Source organism: Gymnoscopelus microlampas (assembly GCF_963454915.1).
Source record: "Gymnoscopelus microlampas genome assembly, chromosome: 7".
Taxonomy (NCBI): Eukaryota; Metazoa; Chordata; class Actinopteri; order Myctophiformes; family Myctophidae; genus Gymnoscopelus; species Gymnoscopelus microlampas.
In genome coordinates, this window is record NC_139944.1 from 34,372,601 (window position 1) to 34,395,577 (window position 22,977).

The following is a 22,977-nucleotide window of genomic DNA, read 5'->3' on the forward strand; positions in this document are numbered from 1 at the left end:
AAAAAGTCCACTGGTGCAGTGTGCGTGAGCAGAGCCTATTGGCAGCCTGTTAGGTAGCCCACACCCAAGTGTGAGTATAATCTTACAGGTAGCCCAGAGCCACACACACACACACACACACACCACACACACACACACACACACACACACACACACACACACACACACACAACACACACACACACATGCACGCGCGCAAACCTCCCAGGCTCCCACTATAGCAGGATCACACAAAACCTGTTTTCTTTTTTCCTTTTCCCTATTCATGAGCTTCTGGGTTACACTAGATATCCCACAGTTCTACCCAGTTCAGCTGAGGTCTTCATTGCCCTCTGTGGTTTTTTAACAGCCTACAACACACACACACCCCTATCATATACAGGCAAACATCAGAAGGCCAGTACAGTACAGTATACTGTCATTTGAAAGTGGATGTTTTGCTGTATCGCTCTCCCAGGGAAGATACAGTTCCATGAAATCACCTGAGCGTGACCAAGTCTATAGATCCGTGGTTCTCAACCAGTGGTCCGGGGACCACAAGTGGTCCTTGAGGAGGTTCCAGGTGGCCCCCAGCTAAATGATGGAGAGTTGGTAACCAAATGGACCCTTATAGATATTTAACTCTTGGGAGTGTAAAACACCATTTGGTTTCATTTTACTCTCTGAAGAGTTAAATTATTGTTAAACATCTGCATTACTTAATTTACAAGAAAAAGCCTACACAATTAGAGAACGTAGAAGAATTGTTATTTTGATCAACGTTTGCCTGTTATCTCTCCTATTGGTACCAACATCAATACAGCATGGAATTGTGGACAAAATCGTAGCCAACGATAACAAAATATTCTACGTTTTGTGTCTGAGAGGTCTAAATCTCATCAAATGGTGGTCCGTGGCTCAAAAGCTGAATAAATAATGGACCTTGATATGAAAAAGGGTAAAAAATCACTGCTATACTGTAGATGAGCAGGTACAAATGGAGCACAGAGCATAATAGAAGTGGAATCGTAACCTCATCATCTCTCTCTGTTTTTGATCCAGTGAGCTGAGGGAGGGACAGAGATGAATGGGGGATGTTCACTATAACGTGGTCGAAATGGGAGTCAGGCCGCAGGTCACATGTGTCAATGAATGGAACTGAATAAGAATGCTGATTTTCTTGTTTCTTTACTTTGTTTTTTATAAAGGAGAGAGGGCAGTCAAAAGAACGCTTTGGTCTTTATTGAGAGAGTGGGAAATGTGAGAGGGACTCTGACGTCAGGATTCAAATCGTAAGCCACCCTAAGCACACATGCTTCCAGCACGACCGGCGACCTCTTAAGCCCTATTTTATACTTAATACTAAATTACACCAAATCAAATTTTCAATAGCCTATCTATAAGCTCACAACATGTCACATCGGCTATTTTGGCTATTTTTGTTAAAACCCATTAAGACCTGGAACGCATCTGTGTCACTTTAGATTTCTTTGGCTATTCAAAAATAGCAGATATACAAGCATATATATGCCGAGTGCCGCACTATGAGCTTGTAGATCTGCTATTTTTGAAAAATCTTGAACAAAAAAAGCCTCAGGTCAACTAAAACAATCACCTATAATGGCCAAAATAGGGACGCTAGATTTTTTTTTTTTTTATAATTTTTATCCCTCGATTTTGTAACCCATTTTTTCACCCGGTGCCAATTTGCTAAGTGATCCTGGGCACTACACTCCCCCCACCAGCCTAGGGAGGCCAGGGCCGAGCTCATGCCTCCTTCAATGCATGAGAGCCAACTGACCTTCTTGTCACCTGACAGGGGAGAGTTTCCCCGGTAGGACGTAGCGCGTGGAAGGAACACGTTATTCCAACCAGTTCCCTTCCCCTCCATCAGGCGCCCCGGCTGACCAGGGGGAGGCAGTATAGTGACCAGGATTACTACATGTTTTTGTGAGGGTATTAACTACCCTAGGAGACACGGGGAGAACATGCAAACTCCACACAGAGTAGGCCCTTTCGCCAACCCCACCCAGGGTATGGGCACTGGTGACGCGGAGGAGAAGACACGCCCCCAGCGCCCACAGCGCTAGATTTAAAGTGGTTAACCACTAAATTATCTCTGAGACCATGTTTAAGCTCCCCCCGCCTCTCAAGAAATATTTCCCCCTAATGATATAAGCCAACTGTATTTAGTGTGCATATCATTTCACACCTCTTTACAACACTTAACAATCTTGCACTGACTCATTTGTATTGAAAGTTAAGTTTGTATTTGTACACAGTGTAATTTAATAAATAGTGTTGCCTGAAGCCTAAGAGAGGGATAATTAAAATACTGAGGCACTTTGTACAGCATTTGTACAGCAAAGAAAAACATGAAAACCATTTCATAGACTGCAGTGAATCAATCACAGCACGAGTACTGTATATGCTAATACGCTTCACAATTTCCCCGCTTATCAGGACATTGCACAATTCAAACAGTGCCCCACACACTGCACTCGGCTATATTACAGTATCTGGGTCACAGTTTGAATCTTTTCATTTCTCACATTTCTTTTAAAATCTTGTTCATCGGCGTCAACCCATCCACCCTTTTCAGCTCTCTTTGTCCTTTGTCTTTCTAGAGTCAGTCCCTCAGCAGTCCAGCGGATTCACTCAGACAAAATTTAACATGAATGACAATATTGACACGATACAGAGTTCATGGAATCCATACTGGGGGGGGAAATGAATGCAGACATATTGATTGTACATGGCAAAAGGTATGTAGGTGAATTAACAATGGCTATGTCAGAGCCCTCGAAATAACAGAGGGAAAAGAGAGTGTATGTGAGTGTGAGAGTGTGGGTGTTTGTGTGTGTGTGTGTGTGTGTGTGTGTGTGTGTGTGTGTGTGTGTGTGTGTGTGTGTGTGTGTGTGTGTGTGTGTGTGTGTGTGTGTGTGTGTGTGTGTGTGTGTCTGTGTGTGTGTCTGTGTGTGCGCGCGTGCTTGCGTTTGTCTGTGTGGAATGAGGGTTATTTAAGAAAGAAGAGTAAGAAACTACCATTTGTATTTTTTAATACATTTTGCGGCCGGCCAGGAGTTGAACCGGAGGCACGATTTTTTGCGCCCACGTGGTACGTGCCCTAACCATTCGGCTATAACGTCGGCGACGAAAGAAGGAGCATTAAGCCCGATTTATTCTTCAAAGTACAATGGTGTCGCGTGCCAGAAATCTACAAGTTCGCAACACGTCACATCGCGACACGCTGAGAGACATTTTTGGCACGCAGAACCGTCGCACAACAGATAATTTAGCGTAAGGTAATAAACCTTACGCTCTGTGACTCTAATAAGTTAATCTCATGAAATAGCACTGATTACTAGCCCTGATCAGACTGGGGCCTCTAGGACCTGGCTCTGGGACCAGAATGAGGAACAGTAGGAAAGGCATTTCATTGTTAGCAACCTATGCTGCAGCGATGGTTGGTACATACATACTGTATAGTAACAGAATGAAGATGTCTTCTTTGAGTATTGCCCTCTTCTGCTCCATCTATCACAATATTGTGAGCTATAGTTTCAAATGTAACTCTATGGGTTTATTGCCCCCTCAGTGACACAAGCAGCACATATGTACAACCGAGACAAGACAAAACAAAGACAAACTAGAATAAAAATTGAAATAAAATACTGAGCTTCTGGCCAGAGATTTTTGTGCTCACATATTACACTGTGGGGACCGAGTCCTTTCCATAATTTCCAATCAATTTTAATTGCGTAGAACAAAGTGTTTCTATGATTGAATATTTCAACAAACTCATCTTCCAGTTCCTGTATTGATTAAAGCACAAGTTAAGTGAACGCTGCCATGCTCTGTGGTGTGTCTGACAGCCTTGCTGACTAATTGGGTAATTACAGTCTGGACAGTTCTGACAGAGAGGGCTGGTAGCAGCTGGCACAGGTGGACATTGGCTGATCACTGTACCAACAAAAATCAAACAGGAAACGAGATGGACAACCAGGGCTGTAACTATGGATCATTTTCTTACCAGTTATTCTATTGATTACTTTTTTGATTAATTGAATAATCAATAAGCGTGTTTAAATAAATAAATACATTGTTTAACAACTTAAGCGTTACTTTATACTTAGGCTTAGGTTTATGGTGTCATGCAAAAATACTGAAAATAGCCACTTTATGCGTTGTAGATCTGTTATTTTCACACATTCTGATATTTTTACATTTTAGCCTATAGTTACCCAAAATTGGAATAGATAATGTATTGCTTATTCTATCAAGTTATTGATCATCACTTTTTTTAAATAATTGGTTAAATTGACTAGTTTGATTAACTGTTGCACCCCTATGGCCGCTGCACACCACTCACCTCAAGCTAAGAAGACAACATCTCTGTTTCAGAACAGTGGATCATCATGCAATTATGTTCATTGCTTACATCAGCATATTCTCTCTTATCAGTAATTTAATTCCCAGCTCAATACAGCGAAGTGTTTGCATTGCTTTGTAAGCTATAAACAGGAAGTCGAGGCATTTTGTCATTACTGACAATATCCCCTACGGTATGTTAAATAATAAGTCATGTAGTGTTGCGTTGTATAACATTTGACAACGACAAAATGCAGCATACTGTATTGTAGGAACTATTGATTTATGGTTTGTTGTTGGCATGTTATTTTTGCAATATTATTTTTAGACACTTGGTGGCGGGCATTAGATAGATAGACAGATAAGACAGGCTGTGTAAAGGGAGCACAGGTGCAGTAGTTAGCACACACTGTTCTCACCAGAGGCCAAACAAAGACACGGACAGACAAGAAACGGAGCAACAAGAAACCAAGAAGAGCTACAAAGGTTCACTGGTACAGTACAGTATGCTCAGTTTGCTGTATACAGTAAGTGCAGTGCTTCAATAGGTTAACAACTAAAAACGGGGATATTCATGGACATTCATCTGTGTTTGTGTCTGCGTAGGATCACTCCCATACCGGGGTAACGTAATGGCAAAGAGCATTGACATTGGATTGTATTGGAAACATTGCCAATACAGTATGTTATCTGGTAACAATGAGCATCTCTGCAGTGCATTCAGCAATACGCAATTGAGATTGACATTATGTAAAAAAAAAAAGAAAAAAAATACTGACTTTGACCAATTCTCCTCTACTGTTCCAGTCCTGAGAGCAATGATTCTCAAAGTGGGGTCCGGCGACGCCCAGGGGTCCTGAGGGGGTTCCAGGGGGTCCACAGCTAAATAATTGATAGTCAGAAACTAAATGGACCCTTACAGTATGTCTGTAACTCTGAGAGTGTACAAATAGAACACCCCAGTCTCTAATGGGTCCATCTGCATTTGTACACTCTCTGGGTTAAGGGGGTCTGGGGCCTAATGCATTCCACACTGGAATTGAAACATTTGAGAACATTTGAGAACCACTGCTATAGAGAATATCTCCTTTCTGCACCAAAGCATGAATATGACATAGTAAATCACATGTCGCTGTTGATCAGAGAAGGATCACATCTTCCTCTATTACTGCTTATTATTTTCCCTCTATTTGTTAATAGAGGAGTACAGTCTCTAATTGAGATGCTGGCAGAGGCTACTGCCTTCCAGTTGGTAATGGAACTCAATTAGTTGTGAGTAATGTGAATTTGTGAATAATAACTCTTGCAAGGAACATTAACCGCTAAATAAGTCTGAGTGAATCAATTAATTATGAGAATACCAACAAGGGGTGGAGGCTGTTGAGGTATATATTGAAGGCGTGCTCACCTGTCAAGTCAACGTGACAGACAACCCTTAATGAAAATGTTCAGCGGATTCATTTGTAATGGTGATTAACTACTGATTTGTAATCTGTGGTTTTCAACCCTTTTCATATCAAGGACCATTATGTATTCGGCATTTGAGCCACGGGGTCACCGTTTGATGAGATTTAGCCTCTCAGACCCAAGACTTATTATGCAAATATTTTGTTGTTGTTGGATAAGATTTTGTCCACAATTGATGTTGGTACCAATAGGAGAGATAACAGGCAAACGTTGATCAAAATAACAATTCTTCTACATTCTCTAATTTTGTAGACTTCTTGTAAATTAAGTAATGATTATGTTTAACAATAATTTACCTCTTGAGAGCGTAAAATGAAACCAAATGGACCCTTACGGGTCCATTTGGTTTCATTTTACGCTCTCAAGAGTTAGAGATCTATAAGGGTCCAATCGGTTACCAACTCTCCATCATTTAGCTGGGGACCACCTGGAACCCCCTCAAGGACCACTGGTGGAGAACCACTGGTGTACATTAGTATGCATATCAGCTTACATGTGTGTTCATTAGCAGAAGGAGAATCGTTGTCCCTTGGGCTTGTGTAGCTTGTTCTCTGAAGCGAGGATAGATAAATGGTTGTAATGTGGAGGTATCAGCGCTGACCAGACTTTCACGTAGAGAGCAGTGGTTTCTCAACCTTTTTCTGGATCAGCGGGCCCACTTGAAAACCTCATCTGACCACTTAACGCGGCATTAAGCGGTCAGATGGGTGGCCCGTGTGCATTTTCCAGAGCATGTTTATTCATTTTAATGATTAATCAATCAATTGCTTTCTAGCTTGGATCAATGGAACTAACATAGTATACTAGTATACTATTTATTATGGGTGTAACGTTACATTTTAACTAGGGGTGTGCCGATACACTAATTTCACGAAACGATACGATACGATATTTGGCTCACAACTTCGATACGATTTCGATACGATACGATACGCACTTTTTTTATTATGAAAATATATGGAGGAGAAAAAAAGAAAATACAAACAAATAATTCTGTTTTTGCATTATTCAGACATGCAAACTTGTAGCTTTTCAGCTACAATAGCCGTTTTGAATCCAAATAGTATGACACCTGACCCGAAAAAAAAACATGTTGTCACTCTTTTCACTTCGGGGCCGTTTGCATGCCTGATTATTATGATTGTAAAAAAAAAAAAAAAAAAAAAAACGATATTTTTTTTTCCAAAACGATACATATCGTCGCGAAAACGTATCGCGATATATCGCGGGACGATATATCGGCACACCCCTAATTTTAACGATTATTTGCATTGCAAAACGTAACCCGATACGATACAAAGTCAAATGATACGGTATTTTGCTGTTTGCATATCGATACAGTTGAATCGTTGTAAAATTAAATTCGATGCATCGATGCAGTTACTGTATCGTTACACCTCTACTATTCACCACACTGAAAACAACGGCCCACAGGTTGCTGATCACACACACACACACGCACACGCACACGCACACGCACACGCACACGCACACGCACACGCTACTTTTGTCCGCTGAGAGCGGCTTCAGATTGACAAGACAACACACTATACTGACTGTTCTGTGACTTTGAGTGCAACTGAATGCTTTTCATTATGTTGGACAAATCTTAATGAACAATGAATAATAATGAACTTGAACAGGACCATATAATGGAGTGAGAGCAGTGGAGTATGCACTGGCTCAGATAGGTGAGCTCACCATGGCTTCTCTGCAGCCCACTTCTGGGAAAAAATCATCTCCTCGCACGTAGGCGGGTGTAGGTGCTCACTGATTGATTTTTTTTCCTTTCTTTGTGTGTGATGGTATACTGAAAAAAGAATAATCTGTAGTCCTCTAACCCATTCAATCCGGGAACGCATCGGTGTCATTTCTTTGGCTATTCAAAAAATAGCAGATATACGAGCTTGTAGATCTGCAATTTTTTGGAAAAAAATCATGAAAATGTGTGCAAATCTTTGAATATTTATATGCATTTTTAACTCCAATCTTTGCTTCTGGGGGTCCCTGGAACAAACTATTTTGAGATGAGGGGGGGGGGGGGGGGGTCTGTGGACAAATACACATCCTTTTGGGTTTGAGAACCACTGATATATAGCAACATACCTTTTTTCAAAAAAAACTTTTAGGATTTAGAAGGCATTTGTAGAATCCCCCAGAAAAAAAGATTTGAGTTAAAAATGTTTGCTTTAAAAAACATATATACTCAAAGATTTGCACACATTTTCACAATTTAAATTTTGTTTTTGCAGATCTACAAGCTCTTGGCGTGGCACTCGGTGCCGTGCTATGAGCTTGTAGATCTGCTATTTTTGAATATCCCAAAGTATAAAATAACGGTTATACTGTATAGCTAAAAATCTAAAATGACACAGTATTGAATGGGTTAATAGAACTAGCTGGATAGTACAGTAATTGATTCCCAGCTGGTGAGTAGGAACGTGGACGAGGAGGGCTCTCTTTCATGTCATCGTATCTACAGACATATGGATATATGATCCCAGTAGCCCTGGAGTAACACGGAAGCTGATATATTTCATACTGCTGCTCAGGGGCAGAGGAGGAGGTGGAGCAGTGCTTCAGAGCAGGAGGAGCTCAACTGCAAATGGAAAAAAAATGGGTTTTTGTGTGAAGTGTGTGTGTGTGTGTGTGTGTGTGTGTGTGTGTGTGTGTGTGTGTGTGTGTGTGTGTGCATGCGTTTCTGTGGGGGTGAGGGACAGAGATTTTTGTGTGTGTGTGTGTGTGTGTGTGTGTGTGTGTATGTGTGTGTCGCTCGTGCAATGTGCATGCGCCTCCAGTGTTCCAGAACCTCCCTCGGCAACTGCTGTGCAGCATGGATTTAACCCATTCAATCCGGGGAAATTCGGTCTCTGTCATTTTAGATTTCTTTGGCTACTCAAAAATAGCAGATCTACAAGCTCATAGCGCGGCACCGAGTGCCTTGTAGATCTGCTATTTTTGAAAAAAAAGAGAAAATTTGTACAAATCTTTGTATATATATATTTTTTAAAAGCGAACATTTGTAACTCAAATCTTTGCTTCTGGGGGTCCCTGGAACTAAAATATATATTCAAAGATTTTCACAAAGTTTCAAGATTTTTCAAAAATAGCAGATCTACAAGCTCGTAGCGCGGCACTCGGTGCCGCGCTATGAGCTTGTAGATCTGCTATTTTTGAATAGCCGAAAAGAAATCTTAAAAACGACACAGATGCGTTCCCCGGTCTTAACGGGTTAAACTGAAGCACTCATCTTCTAAAGTACCTCTCCGGCTCCGGCAGTGTATACTCCTGATTCACAGCCTCCATGAGCACACACCTCTCACTGTAGCCAACCTTCACTGTCTGCCTTCTTTGAAAAGCTGGCCATCTGTCCTTGACTGCTCTTGACTGTTCCAAGAACTCCATGTGATTCAAAAACTGCACACTCATTGTCCTAACCCCATACGTGGTTGTCTTCTTACATTACTCGCTGTAAAACTTAGCTAATCACATCTGAACCACATGAACCCTGACAGGCATAATACAGTAGGTCGAACTTTTGGCGGAAATACTGTAGTGTCAGTGATATTCAACTGGCGGCCCTGGAACACGTTCCATATTCCAAATGTAAAAAATAAAGGATCTTGGATGGTTGGTTGCACAGGATGACTATTTTGAAATTTTTCATAAACGTTTACGGAAACTCGCTAAGGCGCTCACATCAAGACATGTTGCTTGATGTCCATTGTGTGCTATAGTACAAAATGATGCCCATTGTTATGTGCTATAGGTCCTATACGACCATAATGGACATATTATGTCCATTTTGGTGACTTCATACTGTTTAGAAAATGGGAGTTTTTAAAGGAACAGAAGATGTAATAAGCCAGAACCACTAAATGGTCTAATTAATAACAACCATTTAGGGGGTAAAACTAGATCTTCGACCAAAATATTATTATCCGGATGTTAGTCGCCCAATAAAAGCTTGTGTTTAAGGGGCAAATAATTGTAAGGTATGTCATTATACATATGTCAGATATGCCAGAAGAACAACACATTTTGAAGCATAGACACCATGTATTCATCATATTCATTAAAGATCAATGTTCTGATAGTAATCATTGCTATGGAGTCCCCATCTCTCTTGCTCTTTAGTGAAGTTTGATCCAATCAGGAAAGAAAACAGATAAACACAGATAGTTTATCTGTCAGATAATATTTTTGTTTTTGTTTCATCACTTCCAATTTCCCTTGATTTTTTTTCAAACAATAATAATGCAAAAACAAAGACGTATTTGTTTGCATTTGCCCCCCCCCCATATATTTTCATAATAAAAAAGTGCCATATATCGTATCGTATCGATATTGTATCGATGTCGTGAGCCAAATATCGTATAGTTTCGTGAAATTAGTGTATCGGCACACCCCTAGTAATTATTTCTATAAGAATATACATAAATGTGTTCTATTTCACCACTATGAAACATACTTTTTTTATTACACATAATTTAAACAAAATAAATCTGACAATCCTTTCCTTACGGGTCCACGGCCTATAAACGGATGTTAATTTGGGGGTCCATGTCCTCAAGAGTTTGAAACCCCCTGATTTAAGTGCATGCTTCTCTGCAAAGCATGCAGTGGGAGGTCCTGTTGAGTGTCACACGGTGAACCCTGGAGGTGTGTGTAAATGTCTTTATCTGCCCATCAAGCTACACGGCACTCTTGTTATTCCTCCTCTCTGCTTTCACCTCACGACCCCGGTTTGTACATTAGAATGGAGAGTGTCCATTACCGGAGGAGCCTCATGAGGCGCAGACGGCCAATTAGAGGCCCCGCTCTTCCTCACTCTATTAAGCACTTCATCACGACCCAGCTGCTCGTGTCGTGCGGAAGCGGCGGTGGACAAAGTACTCGGCCCTGGTATTTGAGTATAGATAAGTATCAGATATTCCTGGTCGAATATTACTCAACTACAAGTGAAAGCTGCTCAGTCAAATTTGTACTTGAGTTAAAGCGCTGGAGTACTTAAATGCTTAAATATTCAAAAGCATATGCTTGTAAATCTGCTATTTTCATTGTGCAATAGGGCTTACGTGGTTCATTCATAAGGTACTTGTTCCCTTCCTAGAATGCTGTGGAGTTCAAAGTACAATATCTGTCTGTAGTGGAGTGAAAATTATCCAAAAATATAAATACTCAAGTAAAGTGCAGATACTAACAGGATTTACTGAAGTACAGTACTCAAGTAAATGTACTTTGTTGCTGCCCACCACTGCGTGGCTGTCCTTTCTGCCCAGGCACAGCGCAGGGGAGAAGATTGCAAGACTTCCAGCTGAGAACACAAACACAATATACTAAATGCATCTCAACAGCCTTTGAGAGGGGTCGCTGATCACAAAAGTATATTGTTTAATTGGGTAATTATGTAATTTCATAGTTAGCATAATGAAATAATAATGAACGACGGGAGGAAATTAGCCTTTTGTTATTGGTGACAGTGTGCGGCTGCTGTTTCATTCCCGCTTTCACTCTGATTGTTTTCAGCTCCAGTACCTCACTTAAGTTTTAGGTTACGCATGAGCGGTGGTTTATTACACTGTTCTGTTATTGGTGACAGTACAAATGGTACACTGATGACTCATCGACCTCACACAACCACACCCTGGGTTCCAAACAGTGTTGATTTCGTCGACTAAAACTATTGACTACCTTTTTTCATAAAACGAAATAAAAAATAAATAAAAACTAAGCTACGATGACAAAAACTATGACTAAATATACGGACAATCTCGTCAACGAATAAAAACTAGACTAAAATATTTGGGAGGGACTAGTAGAGAAGAGATCCAGTAGAACTAAGACAAGTCATGGATGCGCGCGGGTGTCACAGACCGAAAATAGTTGATCTACAAGCTTGTAGATCGGCTATTTTCAGCATGCAGCAAAGTGAAAATCATTTTGACGCGATCAAGGCCCTCCGAAAATCCATTTCAGTCGACTAAATCAATTGTAGATTTAGTCGACTAAAATCTTATGATATCTCGTCAACTAAAACTAGACTAAAAGTAAAATATTTCAGGTGACTAAAATATGACTACAACTAAACAGAATTGTATTCAAAAGACTATGACTAAAACGAAATAAAACTGTGCTGTCAAAATGGTTCCAAAACCTACTTGGGACCCACGCCACATCACGTTTCCACTCTTTTCACTTTCTCTGAATTGTACTATTCAATTAAAGGCAGACACACCACACAAATTGTCTTCCAAACAAAAAGGCATAAAGAATTTCCTCATCCACATTCTCTCTGAGGCCAAACACGAGGACACACACACACACATCAATTTTCTCTTTTCTCTCGAGAGACACCGCAAGGTAATAATTTAGGCTTGAGGACTACAGTATTATGGCTGGTAGTGACAGAACGGAGTCACATTCAGGACACATCATTCTTCTACATCCCTAACGCGTCAACATCTGAAATAACGACTAGTAGTGAATGAAATGTCTCAGCATTTACAGTACCGATGGTCTCTTCACTCCAACAAGGCAGGAAACATCGAGTAGGATAAGCACTAGCCATTATCGAGAGCAATCACCGTAATGAGCGTTTAATTGGGAACGGTGTGCTGTTAGAGCCATTTCTGGCGCCGTTAATTGCGTTTTCACACACACCACGTTCAAGTGCTACTCCCTTAACCTTGTGTGGATAAGAGGCTGCTCTAACAAACAGGTGACAGGGTTCCCCACACACATACACACACACACACACACACACACACACACACACACACACACGATTTCTGCTGCACCTCGATTTCAAACGAGGAGGAGGAGGGGGGCCTACTGTACCTGGAGGAGGTAGTTACCGGGAAAATTGCCTCTATCCCAAAGCGGGGGAAATGATGGTGGATTTTTGCAAGGCCACTGTCGATCGATGGGGCACACAGTGGAGAGAGAGTGAGCAAGGTGAGGCAGCGCCTAGGCTAAGGAAATTCAAGGCGCCACAGACTTCCTCTTCTACTTTGCTACCACCACCCAGAGCATACATGGGCAACCTTCACTTAATGCGGCCCGCAGGTTGATATCAGAATACTGATATACTGTATTATTGATTTCAGCTGTTACAATTGCAAACATTACCCGCTTTAATTACTTCAGTCTATATTAGTAGCTTAATGACTAGTATTAAAATATACAAATTCTGAAGTCTTTTTTATGTCCAATGTATTTGTAATTAAGTTCATAAAGTTTACATAAGTATAACTAAATGCATTTGAAATTAAATACAAATGTTACATTTAAGGATTCCAATTCAAAAATAGCAAAAAAAAAAAATCATGATTCCAATTCAAAAATAGCAAAAATAGCAGATCTACAAGCTCAAAACAATCGTTTATTTTTGCTACTTTTGTGTGACAGAACAGTGGTTCTCAAACTTTTTCATGTCAAGGACCCCCAAATTGACACTTATTAGCCCGCGGACCCCCATTTCAAAAGATATGCCTCAGGGACCCCCATAAGAGAAGATTTTTTTACGTCTCTAGCAGTGATACTGAACCATTTTAATTTCAAGGACGCCCAGTTTGACATGCATTTAGGGCTACAGACCCCCATTTAATGGCATTTCTATCACTTGGACCGCAATTTATATTGTAAAATCTTTGTCAATGTAACTCTGAGAGTGTACAAATGGAACCAAATGGACCCGTTAGGGTCCATTTGGTTCCATTTGTACACTCTCAGAGTTACAGACCCATAAGGGTCCATTTGGTGCCTAATCTATCATTCAGCTGGGGACCCCCTGGAACTCCCTCAAGGACCCCTGGGGGTCCCCGGACCCCACTTTGAGAACCAATGACATAGAATGGCCCGACAGTATATGCAATGTGGCCCTCTGGAGTGAGAGTGGATCATCATCAAAGTTGCCCACCCCTGACCCAGAGCTTAGTGGCAGGGAGGGAGCGTCACGGACCGGTATGGAAACAGCCACTCTGGGGACCTGCGAGTCCTTAGGAAGGTGGTGAGTTCAGCTGAGCGTACCCTAGGGAGACCCCTGACGCCACAGTTTCTATTTATACGACGGCAGATGTCCGAGGAGGGCAAAAAGAATCATGGCAGATAAGCAACAACACCCCCTGAAAACTGTTTGTTTGAGATGACTCTAGGTTGGGAAAACCTTCTATCTGGCAGCTGTTAAGGCCATAAACAAGGAAATGGAAAATATGCAAATAGAGAAAAAACTAACCATATTTACATGCACACTCATACACACATCACACACTGAAAGAAGTCTTCACAAACACATGGGAACACAGGTACAGGTCAACCCTGATGGCCCCACACACACACACACACACACACACACACACACACACACACACACACACACACACACACACACACACACACACACACACACACACACACACACACACACACACACACACACACACACACACACACACACACACACACACACACACAATACAAGGACGCAGAGCAAGATGTCTTTCTGACTCTGAGCCAGAGGCATCAAGCCACATGATGCCTTGTTAGTTTGAAAATAACTTCTTGTTGGCAAGCAAGAACTACAGTGTATACAGCAGACAAGGCTTAAAGGAGTACTTCACCCCAAAAATATATCTTTTTAAAAATTATTTACTCATGCACGAATGACGCACATGCCTGGGCCACACGCGTGTGTGTGTGTGTGTGTGTGTGTGTGAACTTACAGTAGCTCCGGTTGAAGCCTACAGTATGGTGCCCAGGTGCATTCCAGAAGTCGTTTCAAAACTACAATATTTAAGCGTTATTTTTGGAAGTGTCAACATACGAGTCGATACAGGACATTTGGGATTACACTGCGAGCGTTTTTTTGGAGTTCCTAAAGATATCTAACAGTTTTGCTGTTGTTAATCTTGGCCCCAATTTTACTTCAATTAGTCAAGTATGTTTGTATTTTTTGGATTCTTCATTCACCGTAAAGTAATGCTATACATGTACATATATATATAACGGAAATGATTCTCCTTGTATTCAAGCCATCACAGGGTGAGCAAATGATGGGTGAAGTACTGCTTTAACAATGTCCTTCTTTAAATGACCCAATCCATGCTCCATGTGGACTGCAGCAGCTGTTTTCTTACATGCTGGCAGTGTGACAGTCTGTTTAATAGAGATGAGACATCCCCTGCCATAAGGACCAAGCCATTTCCTAATATAAGTCGTTAAGTGATTCTAAACCCCTCAGGAAGCCATGAAAATTGCTCAGAAACAGCCAAATATAATTTGTATTCGTGTCATGTTGTACTTCATGATATTACATTTCACCTCGTTTGCCTATGAATGAAAAGGAGGCAGTTACGCCATTAAGATAAATGATTCAAGAGAATTCTCTTTATGCTTAAATTATCCCTATTTTGGGTATGTCATATTGTCAAAAATAGTCATTTGGGCATGTTATAATAGGCGAACGAACATTCAGCGAAAATAGTCCATCTACAAGCTTGCAATGCATCACATAACGTCAGCTATTTTCAACAAAGACATTTCATGTAGGAGAGGACCAAGTATACTATAGAGTAGACCCCATGGGGGAACCTGGTCAGTAAAGTATAGGCTTTAAGTGGTAAATGATTCAAGAGGTGGCTAAATATCTGTCTGCAGGTAGAGGCTGACAGAATACAAAGTTGGCGGAACGTGACTCAGTGAGAGTACTGTGTGCAAAGCCAAATGTTATGCTCCGTCGCCCGACAGTGTCGCGCGGCAAAAATAGCAGACCTACAAGCTCACAACGCGGTGCGGACGCAACGCGTTGTGAGCTGTACTGTCGGTGGGCCATTTTTGACGCGCGACACCGTCGTGCGACGAAGAATGAACGTGCTTAACTCTTTCATTGTCATGAACGGGAATTCCCGTCCAATTCTGCCAAGGCTCACCTTGCCACGGACGAGTTTGGACGATAATTTGTTTTCAGTGGTTTTCCACTAGATGGCGCTGTTACCTATCCTATGGATGATGCTTTCACTGCCTGATGACGACAGACCCGGAAATGAAGTAATTTGAAAAAATAAAAGCTTGTTCACTTCCTGTCTTTTTCCTGCAGTGAAATGGCCATATCTCTGCTAGATCTCCGTTCCTCCTGCTTTACGGCAAAACAAGCCTCATTGAAACGGCCATAGCTCTTGAATGGAGGACCGTGAGCGGACTAGACGGCAGTCGCGGATAATATTCCATGATTTTTACAGTAAAATCGATGTTTTTGCTGGCAGCAGTGGTTCACTATTACACTATTGATCTGGCAGTCAAAGAGTTAACAGACAGCCCTGTAACACACGGACCTCCATGGCAACTCCCGTTGGCTGCTAATGAGGCCACATTAGCATACACTACCAACCTGTTTTAAGGAGCCTCCATCCAACCTTAATTAAACGCACTGGGAATATGAGAGTTTAACATTGCCCTCCGATGATCCCCACCAAATTATCATCTCCTCACACACCCTCTCACCTTGGTCCTTTTCCAGGCTGATATGGAACTGGCTTTATATGCCTGTAGCCTCGTTAGAAATAATGTGCCATGAAAAGTGGAGGATTGTTCCGTTGCAAAGCGTGCTGACCCGTAGAATGGAAATAATAAGCCCCTGTAAGCAAAAGACTTTTCAATACTGAACCCACACACACACACACACACACACACACACACACACACACACACACACACACACACACACACACACACACACACACACACACACACACACACTTATCCTGGGTGGTAGGCTCCACACCTCATCTTCTGTGAGGTGTAAATATCAGTGATCTAAGCCAGTGTTCCCACAACACATTTTGAGTTGCAGACCCGTTTTTATGAGTCGCAAGTAAATCTATAGTTTTTCTTAATTTTCCTGAAATACATAAATAAATAAATACAATATTTTTTCATTACCTCGTCAAATTGTATTCTTTTTTAAATGTGTCACAATTAAAACAAACAAAAATGTTCAGAAATGTTCACAAATTGGGAAATTAGCAGAACTAAAAGCTCATGATTATTTTCGACTATCGACTATTTTCAACATTTTTAAATTAGGTCTTAAGTGATTCATTCATAATGCAATGTGAACTTAAGTGTTCATTTTTGTAGGTTCAGGTCCCGGGGAGACACCAATTTTCTCTTTTGGGTCTCGAACCGCGAACGTTTGGGGAAACCCTGATCTAAGCGGTTTACATGATGAATAAGTCTCTCCACCACAATTATAGTTCAGTTCCTTCACTTTTACCTCATGTCTTCCAATCTCTGTCCTACAATCTGCTAATCTGGACGGATTACTATAGACCCCAGGACCAGACCAATGCAGTGCACGCACACACACACACACGCAGACACAAGCGCACACACACACACACACACACACGCACGCACGCACACGCACACGCACACGCACACGCACACACACACGCACACACACACTTCAATGACCGCCACACATGATGTACATTACTTCCATCCAATCAGGTATTCATCCTGCAGGCTAAACTAATCTTATTCGGTCACAGAATGAATGAAGATGGGAGTGTGTGTAATGGTCATACCTTGCAGCATTACAAATGCTCACACAGTCAAATCCTCAGTGTTCATTTAACTCTGAGTGTGTACAGATGTGTACGGAATAACGTAGGGTTAAATATGTACCCACTCAGTGTTACAACTGGATACCTTAACCCTTTAAGACTGGGAACGCATCTTGTGTGTCATTTTAAGATTTCATTGGCTATATTAAAAAATTGCAGATACAATTGTGTACAAGCTCATAGCGTGGCACCGAGTGCCCCGCTACGAGCTTGTAGATCTGCTATTTTTGAAAGAATCATGAACATTTGTGCAAATATTTGATAATTATATATCTTTTAAGCTGTCATTTGTAACTCAAATCTTTGCTTCTGGGGGGTCCCTGGAACATTACAAATGCTCACTTTAGAAAAATATATATTCCAAGATTTGCACACATTTTTCACGATTTTCCTAAAATAGCAGATCTACAAGCTCATAGCGAGGCACTCGGTGCCGCGCTATAAGCTTTGTAGATCTGCTATTTTTTTATAGCCCAAAGAAATCTTAAAAATGACACAAATGATGCTTTCCCGGTCTTAAAGGGTTAACACTGAGGATTTTTCTGTGTATATACTGTTGCGGCGGGCCACCTGTTCAAATTGAAACGAATAGATATCTTGTAGGGTTGTCCGATATTGGCTTTTTTACCGATAACCGATATACCGATATTGTCCAACTCTTAATTACCGATACCGATATCAACCGATACCGATATATGCGGGGATTATTGTGATTAGGGTAAGCTCAAATTTCATATCACACACACCATATACAGTAAGAACTCCTGTAACTTATTTATAAAGCAAAAAAAAAAAAAAAAAAAAAAATTTTTTTTTTTTTTTTCAAAAACCGATACCGATATTTTCCCGATATCAATTTTTATGCTAATATCGGCCGATAATATCGGGAGGCCGATAATATCGGACATCCCTAATATCTTGCGTATGCAATGTGGTACGGCCAACCTTCCAGGGCCCCTTGCTGCTCCATGGTTCACGGGGGCATCATCTACCTCCCCCCACACGCTCATTGGCAACCCGCGCACACCCCCTGCTCCCCCCGTCTTCCCTCCATCTGTTACTGTTCCTGTATTTACATCATCGCACACTCTCCTCCATGCAGGGTGACTACCTGCCAAACTGGGCACCATTTTAGTAAAAAGCTCCTTCATCTTCATTACTGATCTCTAAGTGGATGTCCCATTCCATTATAGCAGTATAGGGCAGGTTCCCTTTAGGAAAGTAATGGCTCGTTTATACGTCGTCGTATGACAGCAGACAGCGTGATTAAGTGGGCTTAAGGAGGTGTGTTTTATGAGTGAAACACTTGTAGCAGAATCGCGGACAAAGAGGATGAAGTCATTTTAAACCATTAAGACCGGGAACGCATCTGTGTAATTGTTAGATTTGAGCTAAAAAAAAGCATTATTTTACACTTTGGCTATTCAAAAATAGCAGATCTGCTATTTTTGAAAAAAAAAGAAAATTGTTTAATGTTTAAAGTGAACATTTGTAACTCAAATCTTTGCTTCTGGGGGGTCCCTGGAACAAAATATTTTGAGATGGGGTCGGCGGCCAAACACATATCATTTTGGGGGTCCTTGACATGAAAAAGTGTGAGAACCACTGATTTAGCAACATAGGTTTTTTCCAAAAAACATTTAGTTGAATCAGCCTCAGGTCTTAATGGATTAAAGGAGAAGCAACGCACGCTCGCTCACTCACTCACTCGTGCATGATTATTATCACACACATTTTGGCCGCTCCAAACTCTTCGCGTTGTCTCGGTGCCCGCATGTCCAACATGTGTCTGTCACCAAACAGCAGAACAGAGACAGACAACATAAATGTTGACATACTGTATTATGTGTAAATCTTGATGGATGGATGGTCACAGAATGGAGGAAATGTGTTGCATTCAGCACTCAGATGAGGTTAAGGTCACATTTATAACCGAGGGTGAGGAAATGGAAATGGAAAAGTGTTGTGACCTCTGTCTCAAACTAACCTTGTTCTTATCTCATCTCTGGAGCAGAAAAGCATGGAAAAGTACTACAGCCGAAAGTGTCTATAGGACGGGACTTCCACCTTTTTTTTAACCAATTACAATAGATTTTTATGACCTGGGAATGTAAACAGATCTTCACAGCATTACCCACGTAGACCCTCTACCTATACTTAGTAAAACAGACTCCAATTGGCACTGTACTTGGTGCTCACTTTTTCCCCCTCTACGACGAATCTCTTCGCAGAAAATAGCTGATCTACAAGCTCACAACGCGTTGCGACGTTAACATAACTTCCTTCAGGGCTTTAGGAAGTATACTGCCCTCCTGCTTAGACACTTTCAGTAGCAGTTCTTGTTCAGCCTAGTCTCAAACACAAAGTAGAAAAGGAGTGAGAAAAAGAGTGATTTGGAAGCACTACAAGAGCATAAAATCAAGTTTTCCCAAGGCTCAATTTGTTGAATTTTAGGAGGGAAAAAAATTACTCACAGGAAGCTTCTGGATCTGGTCCTGAAGAGAGTCTCGTCGATGCTAAGCAGAGAGAAAAGAGACCATGGATAATTAGTTATGCTTCTCACCTCAGCTGCACAGTAGCTTCTGGGTGCATAGTAATTTGACCCTCAGTGTGTTAATGTAGTCCCAAATAGAACCAGGTGCTAATTTGTACTCTGACAAGGAAATTAGAGGTGACACCAATGTGACAAAAACATGCAATCAGTATTACATTGTACCAAATAACTTTTTTTTAAATACAACTAAGCATTCACATTATACTGTGCAAGAGGTTCGGGTCGCTACGCGGCCCTCACACCTCGCACCGCCAAACCGACTGATATACCCATATAAGGAGATCTCTGTATCTGTCCTAATACCTGTAATGCCCATACAGTATATGGGCATGCCCCCTTTTGTGCCCATATATGGAGCTGAGTGATTTTTTTTGCGCCTGATGCCATGACGACACATTGAGGTTAGACAACACACTCCATATTTGGGACGTAGCTGCATTGGGGACTCCTTATATGGCTATGGCTGAGTCACAGTGACATGAGCGCGACAACGGCCGGCGTCCTCCCTTAAGCCAATTTTAATATAGGATATGAAAAGACCCATGTCACTTAACCCCTGTATAGTTCAGTTCACCGGGGCCCCCAGGGGCCTTGGTCCCCTCATTTCTCCCTCTACACCAAACCTCTTTGCTGAAAATTGCCAATCTACAAGCTCACAAGGTGCTGTGTTGCAACGCGTTATCGGCTTGTAGATCTGCCATTTTACCCCAAATGTTTGGCTATTTTTGCTGAATGTTCACCTATTATGATGTGCCCAGAATTGTGACACCATGTGCTTAATGCCTTCGGGCACGGGTTGGAGTGCAATGCAATTCTGTTTGGTGTTCCTGTTTATCAGTGCAGACAGTTCAAATGTCCTGCTTGACAAACTCAGACTGAAATATCTGATGATCACAATCTTAAGCTGTTAAGCTGAATATCCAGCTGATACCTGAGCCACTCATTCTCACAAGCAAAGCCTTTAGCTTGATCAAATACAAGCTGCGGTTTCTAAACATCTTGACTGCCACAGATGTCAAAGGACCAATGAAAGAATGAAGATAAAGACATCACTGTCCCTTGTCCTCATATACTCCTTTCATCCGTCAGTCCCCTGTCACTCTTCTCCTGGTTACAAGTTGATCTTTAATGTTACGTTTTGTGTACGGGTAAAACAAGTGTTAAATATTTGTTTCTTTGGCTCCTCAGACATTGTAGCATTAGTAATAGTAACAAAAAAGGCCTGGACCGCTGTCCTATCGGTCCGGGCACCTAGGCTCCAATGTAGCCTGACAGTGCATCGCGGGTTCGAGTCCCGTTCCCAACGATCTTTGCTGCATGTCTCTCCCTCCCTGTTTCCTGTCCATCTCCACTTACTAACAACCAATAAAGGCAAAAAAATAAAACAAAAAATTGTAATAAAAAAAGAGCAAACAGGATATTGGTTATTAGTGTTTCCCAAGCTTATTGTTCTTTGCTTTGGCCAGCTTGTTCTTGTGCTGTTATTGTCCGGGGCGAAGCAGCTCTTTAGCAATCTCATGCCAGTGGCCTCATGGCTGCCGAGCCACTTTCCATGTGGCATCATCTGAAACAGTCTGTGTTTGGGTTGACTATGATTCTAATGATCTTTTTATGATTCTGCGAGTCGTCCCAAGGCACGGCTAAGAGGGGAAGGAGGCGCACCACCTACAAAGACATATACTGCGGCGTGAAAGTGGAGCTAGCAACACTGCAGAGCTCCGGACCCTGATGTTGGATAGGAATCAGAAAGATTTTATTCATTTTCACAGCTCAAAAATACTTCACAGTATAAGAAGGGTGAAACTCATTTGCCAGGGCTCCTCAGATTTGCAGTTCATTAATTAAAAAAATACAGCAATAACACCATCGTTATATAAAAGGCATTAGCACATAATAAAAACAAAGTTGTTAAAAATAATTACTTTAATCAAAAGTCTAATTGCTTGGTGCCTCTCCTCTCCTCTGATTGCTGGGTACACCCTGGCTTTGGCTTCTCGACAAAAGGTGTCATTTGGCAAATGTGCTGCTCACCCAGACATTCAGGCAGAGTTCCAGCAACGTGTTCTCATGAAAAGCATCATACAGTGATGCTTGGGAAGGGTACCTTTGGTGTGTCCATATGCCATGACGACAAAAGCAACCTTTTGTGTCCTCCTACAGTATGTTGACGACGATGGAATACAAAGTCGTTGACATGGGAACTGAACCACAAGGCGAGCACCAAGTGAGGCGCCGGCCGAGCGGTGCAATGGACACGTTGTCTTCTAAGCGTTGCATAACGATATAATCTAGTAAAAAATTGCAGGTCGCTTCTGGCATCAGCATGAGGACGCCAATGGCACCAAACCAAGCGTCAAAATATGACGCCTAGGCTGGCTCCAGACCAGAGTCTAGAGCGGCACCTGAAAGAACAGAGTTGCGCTGAGCACAGCAAATTGCAAACAATTATGTTAATTGAACTCATAGTGTAAATGGTAAATGGTGCATTTAAATAGCGCTTTTATCAAAAGCACTTTACATAGATTGTGCATTACATTCACCCATTCACACACTGATGGCAGAGGAAACCATGAAAGGCACCAACCTGCTCATCGGGAGCAAGTCTTGCTCAAGGACACTTCGACACTAACTCTGGGGGAGCCCGGGATCGAACTGGGAACCTTGCAGGTTGCCATCCGGCCGCTCTGCCGGCCACTCCACCCCTGAGCCACTGCCGCCGCAAAAACACACCATTCCTCTCGGTTCTGCACCCCACACTACAGGCACCCTGACAACCTCTAGAAGTCCCTAGTGCAGCGACAGAGATCGCCCGCCCTGACTTTGGGCTATTTGGGTGATGTCTGGCTCCACGATGATTATGATGTGGCAAGGGCACAGCTCTCTCCAAGCTCTGCTGCACCTGCTAGAATGCTGCAGCTGGTTTGTCGCTGGCCATTCTCTTTTTTTAACGAAGACCTGAGGGCCTTCTAAATCCCAACAGTA

The 22,977-nt window shown here is 41.9% G+C and overlaps 1 protein-coding gene across 2 annotated transcripts in view; it reads right to left on the reverse strand.

The window, feature by feature from the left end:
* rap1gapb (RAP1 GTPase activating protein b) overlaps nucleotides 1-22,977 on the reverse strand; it is a 111,347-nt gene that overhangs the window by 78,871 nt on the left and 9,499 nt on the right. For both annotated transcript variants that reach the window (XM_084062089.1, XM_084062087.1), the window contains exon 2: nucleotides 19,916-19,957. In XM_084062089.1, coding sequence (XP_083918215.1) covers nucleotides 19,916-19,957 — 42 coding nt within the window. The remainder of the gene's footprint in view (nucleotides 1-19,915; nucleotides 19,958-22,977) is intronic.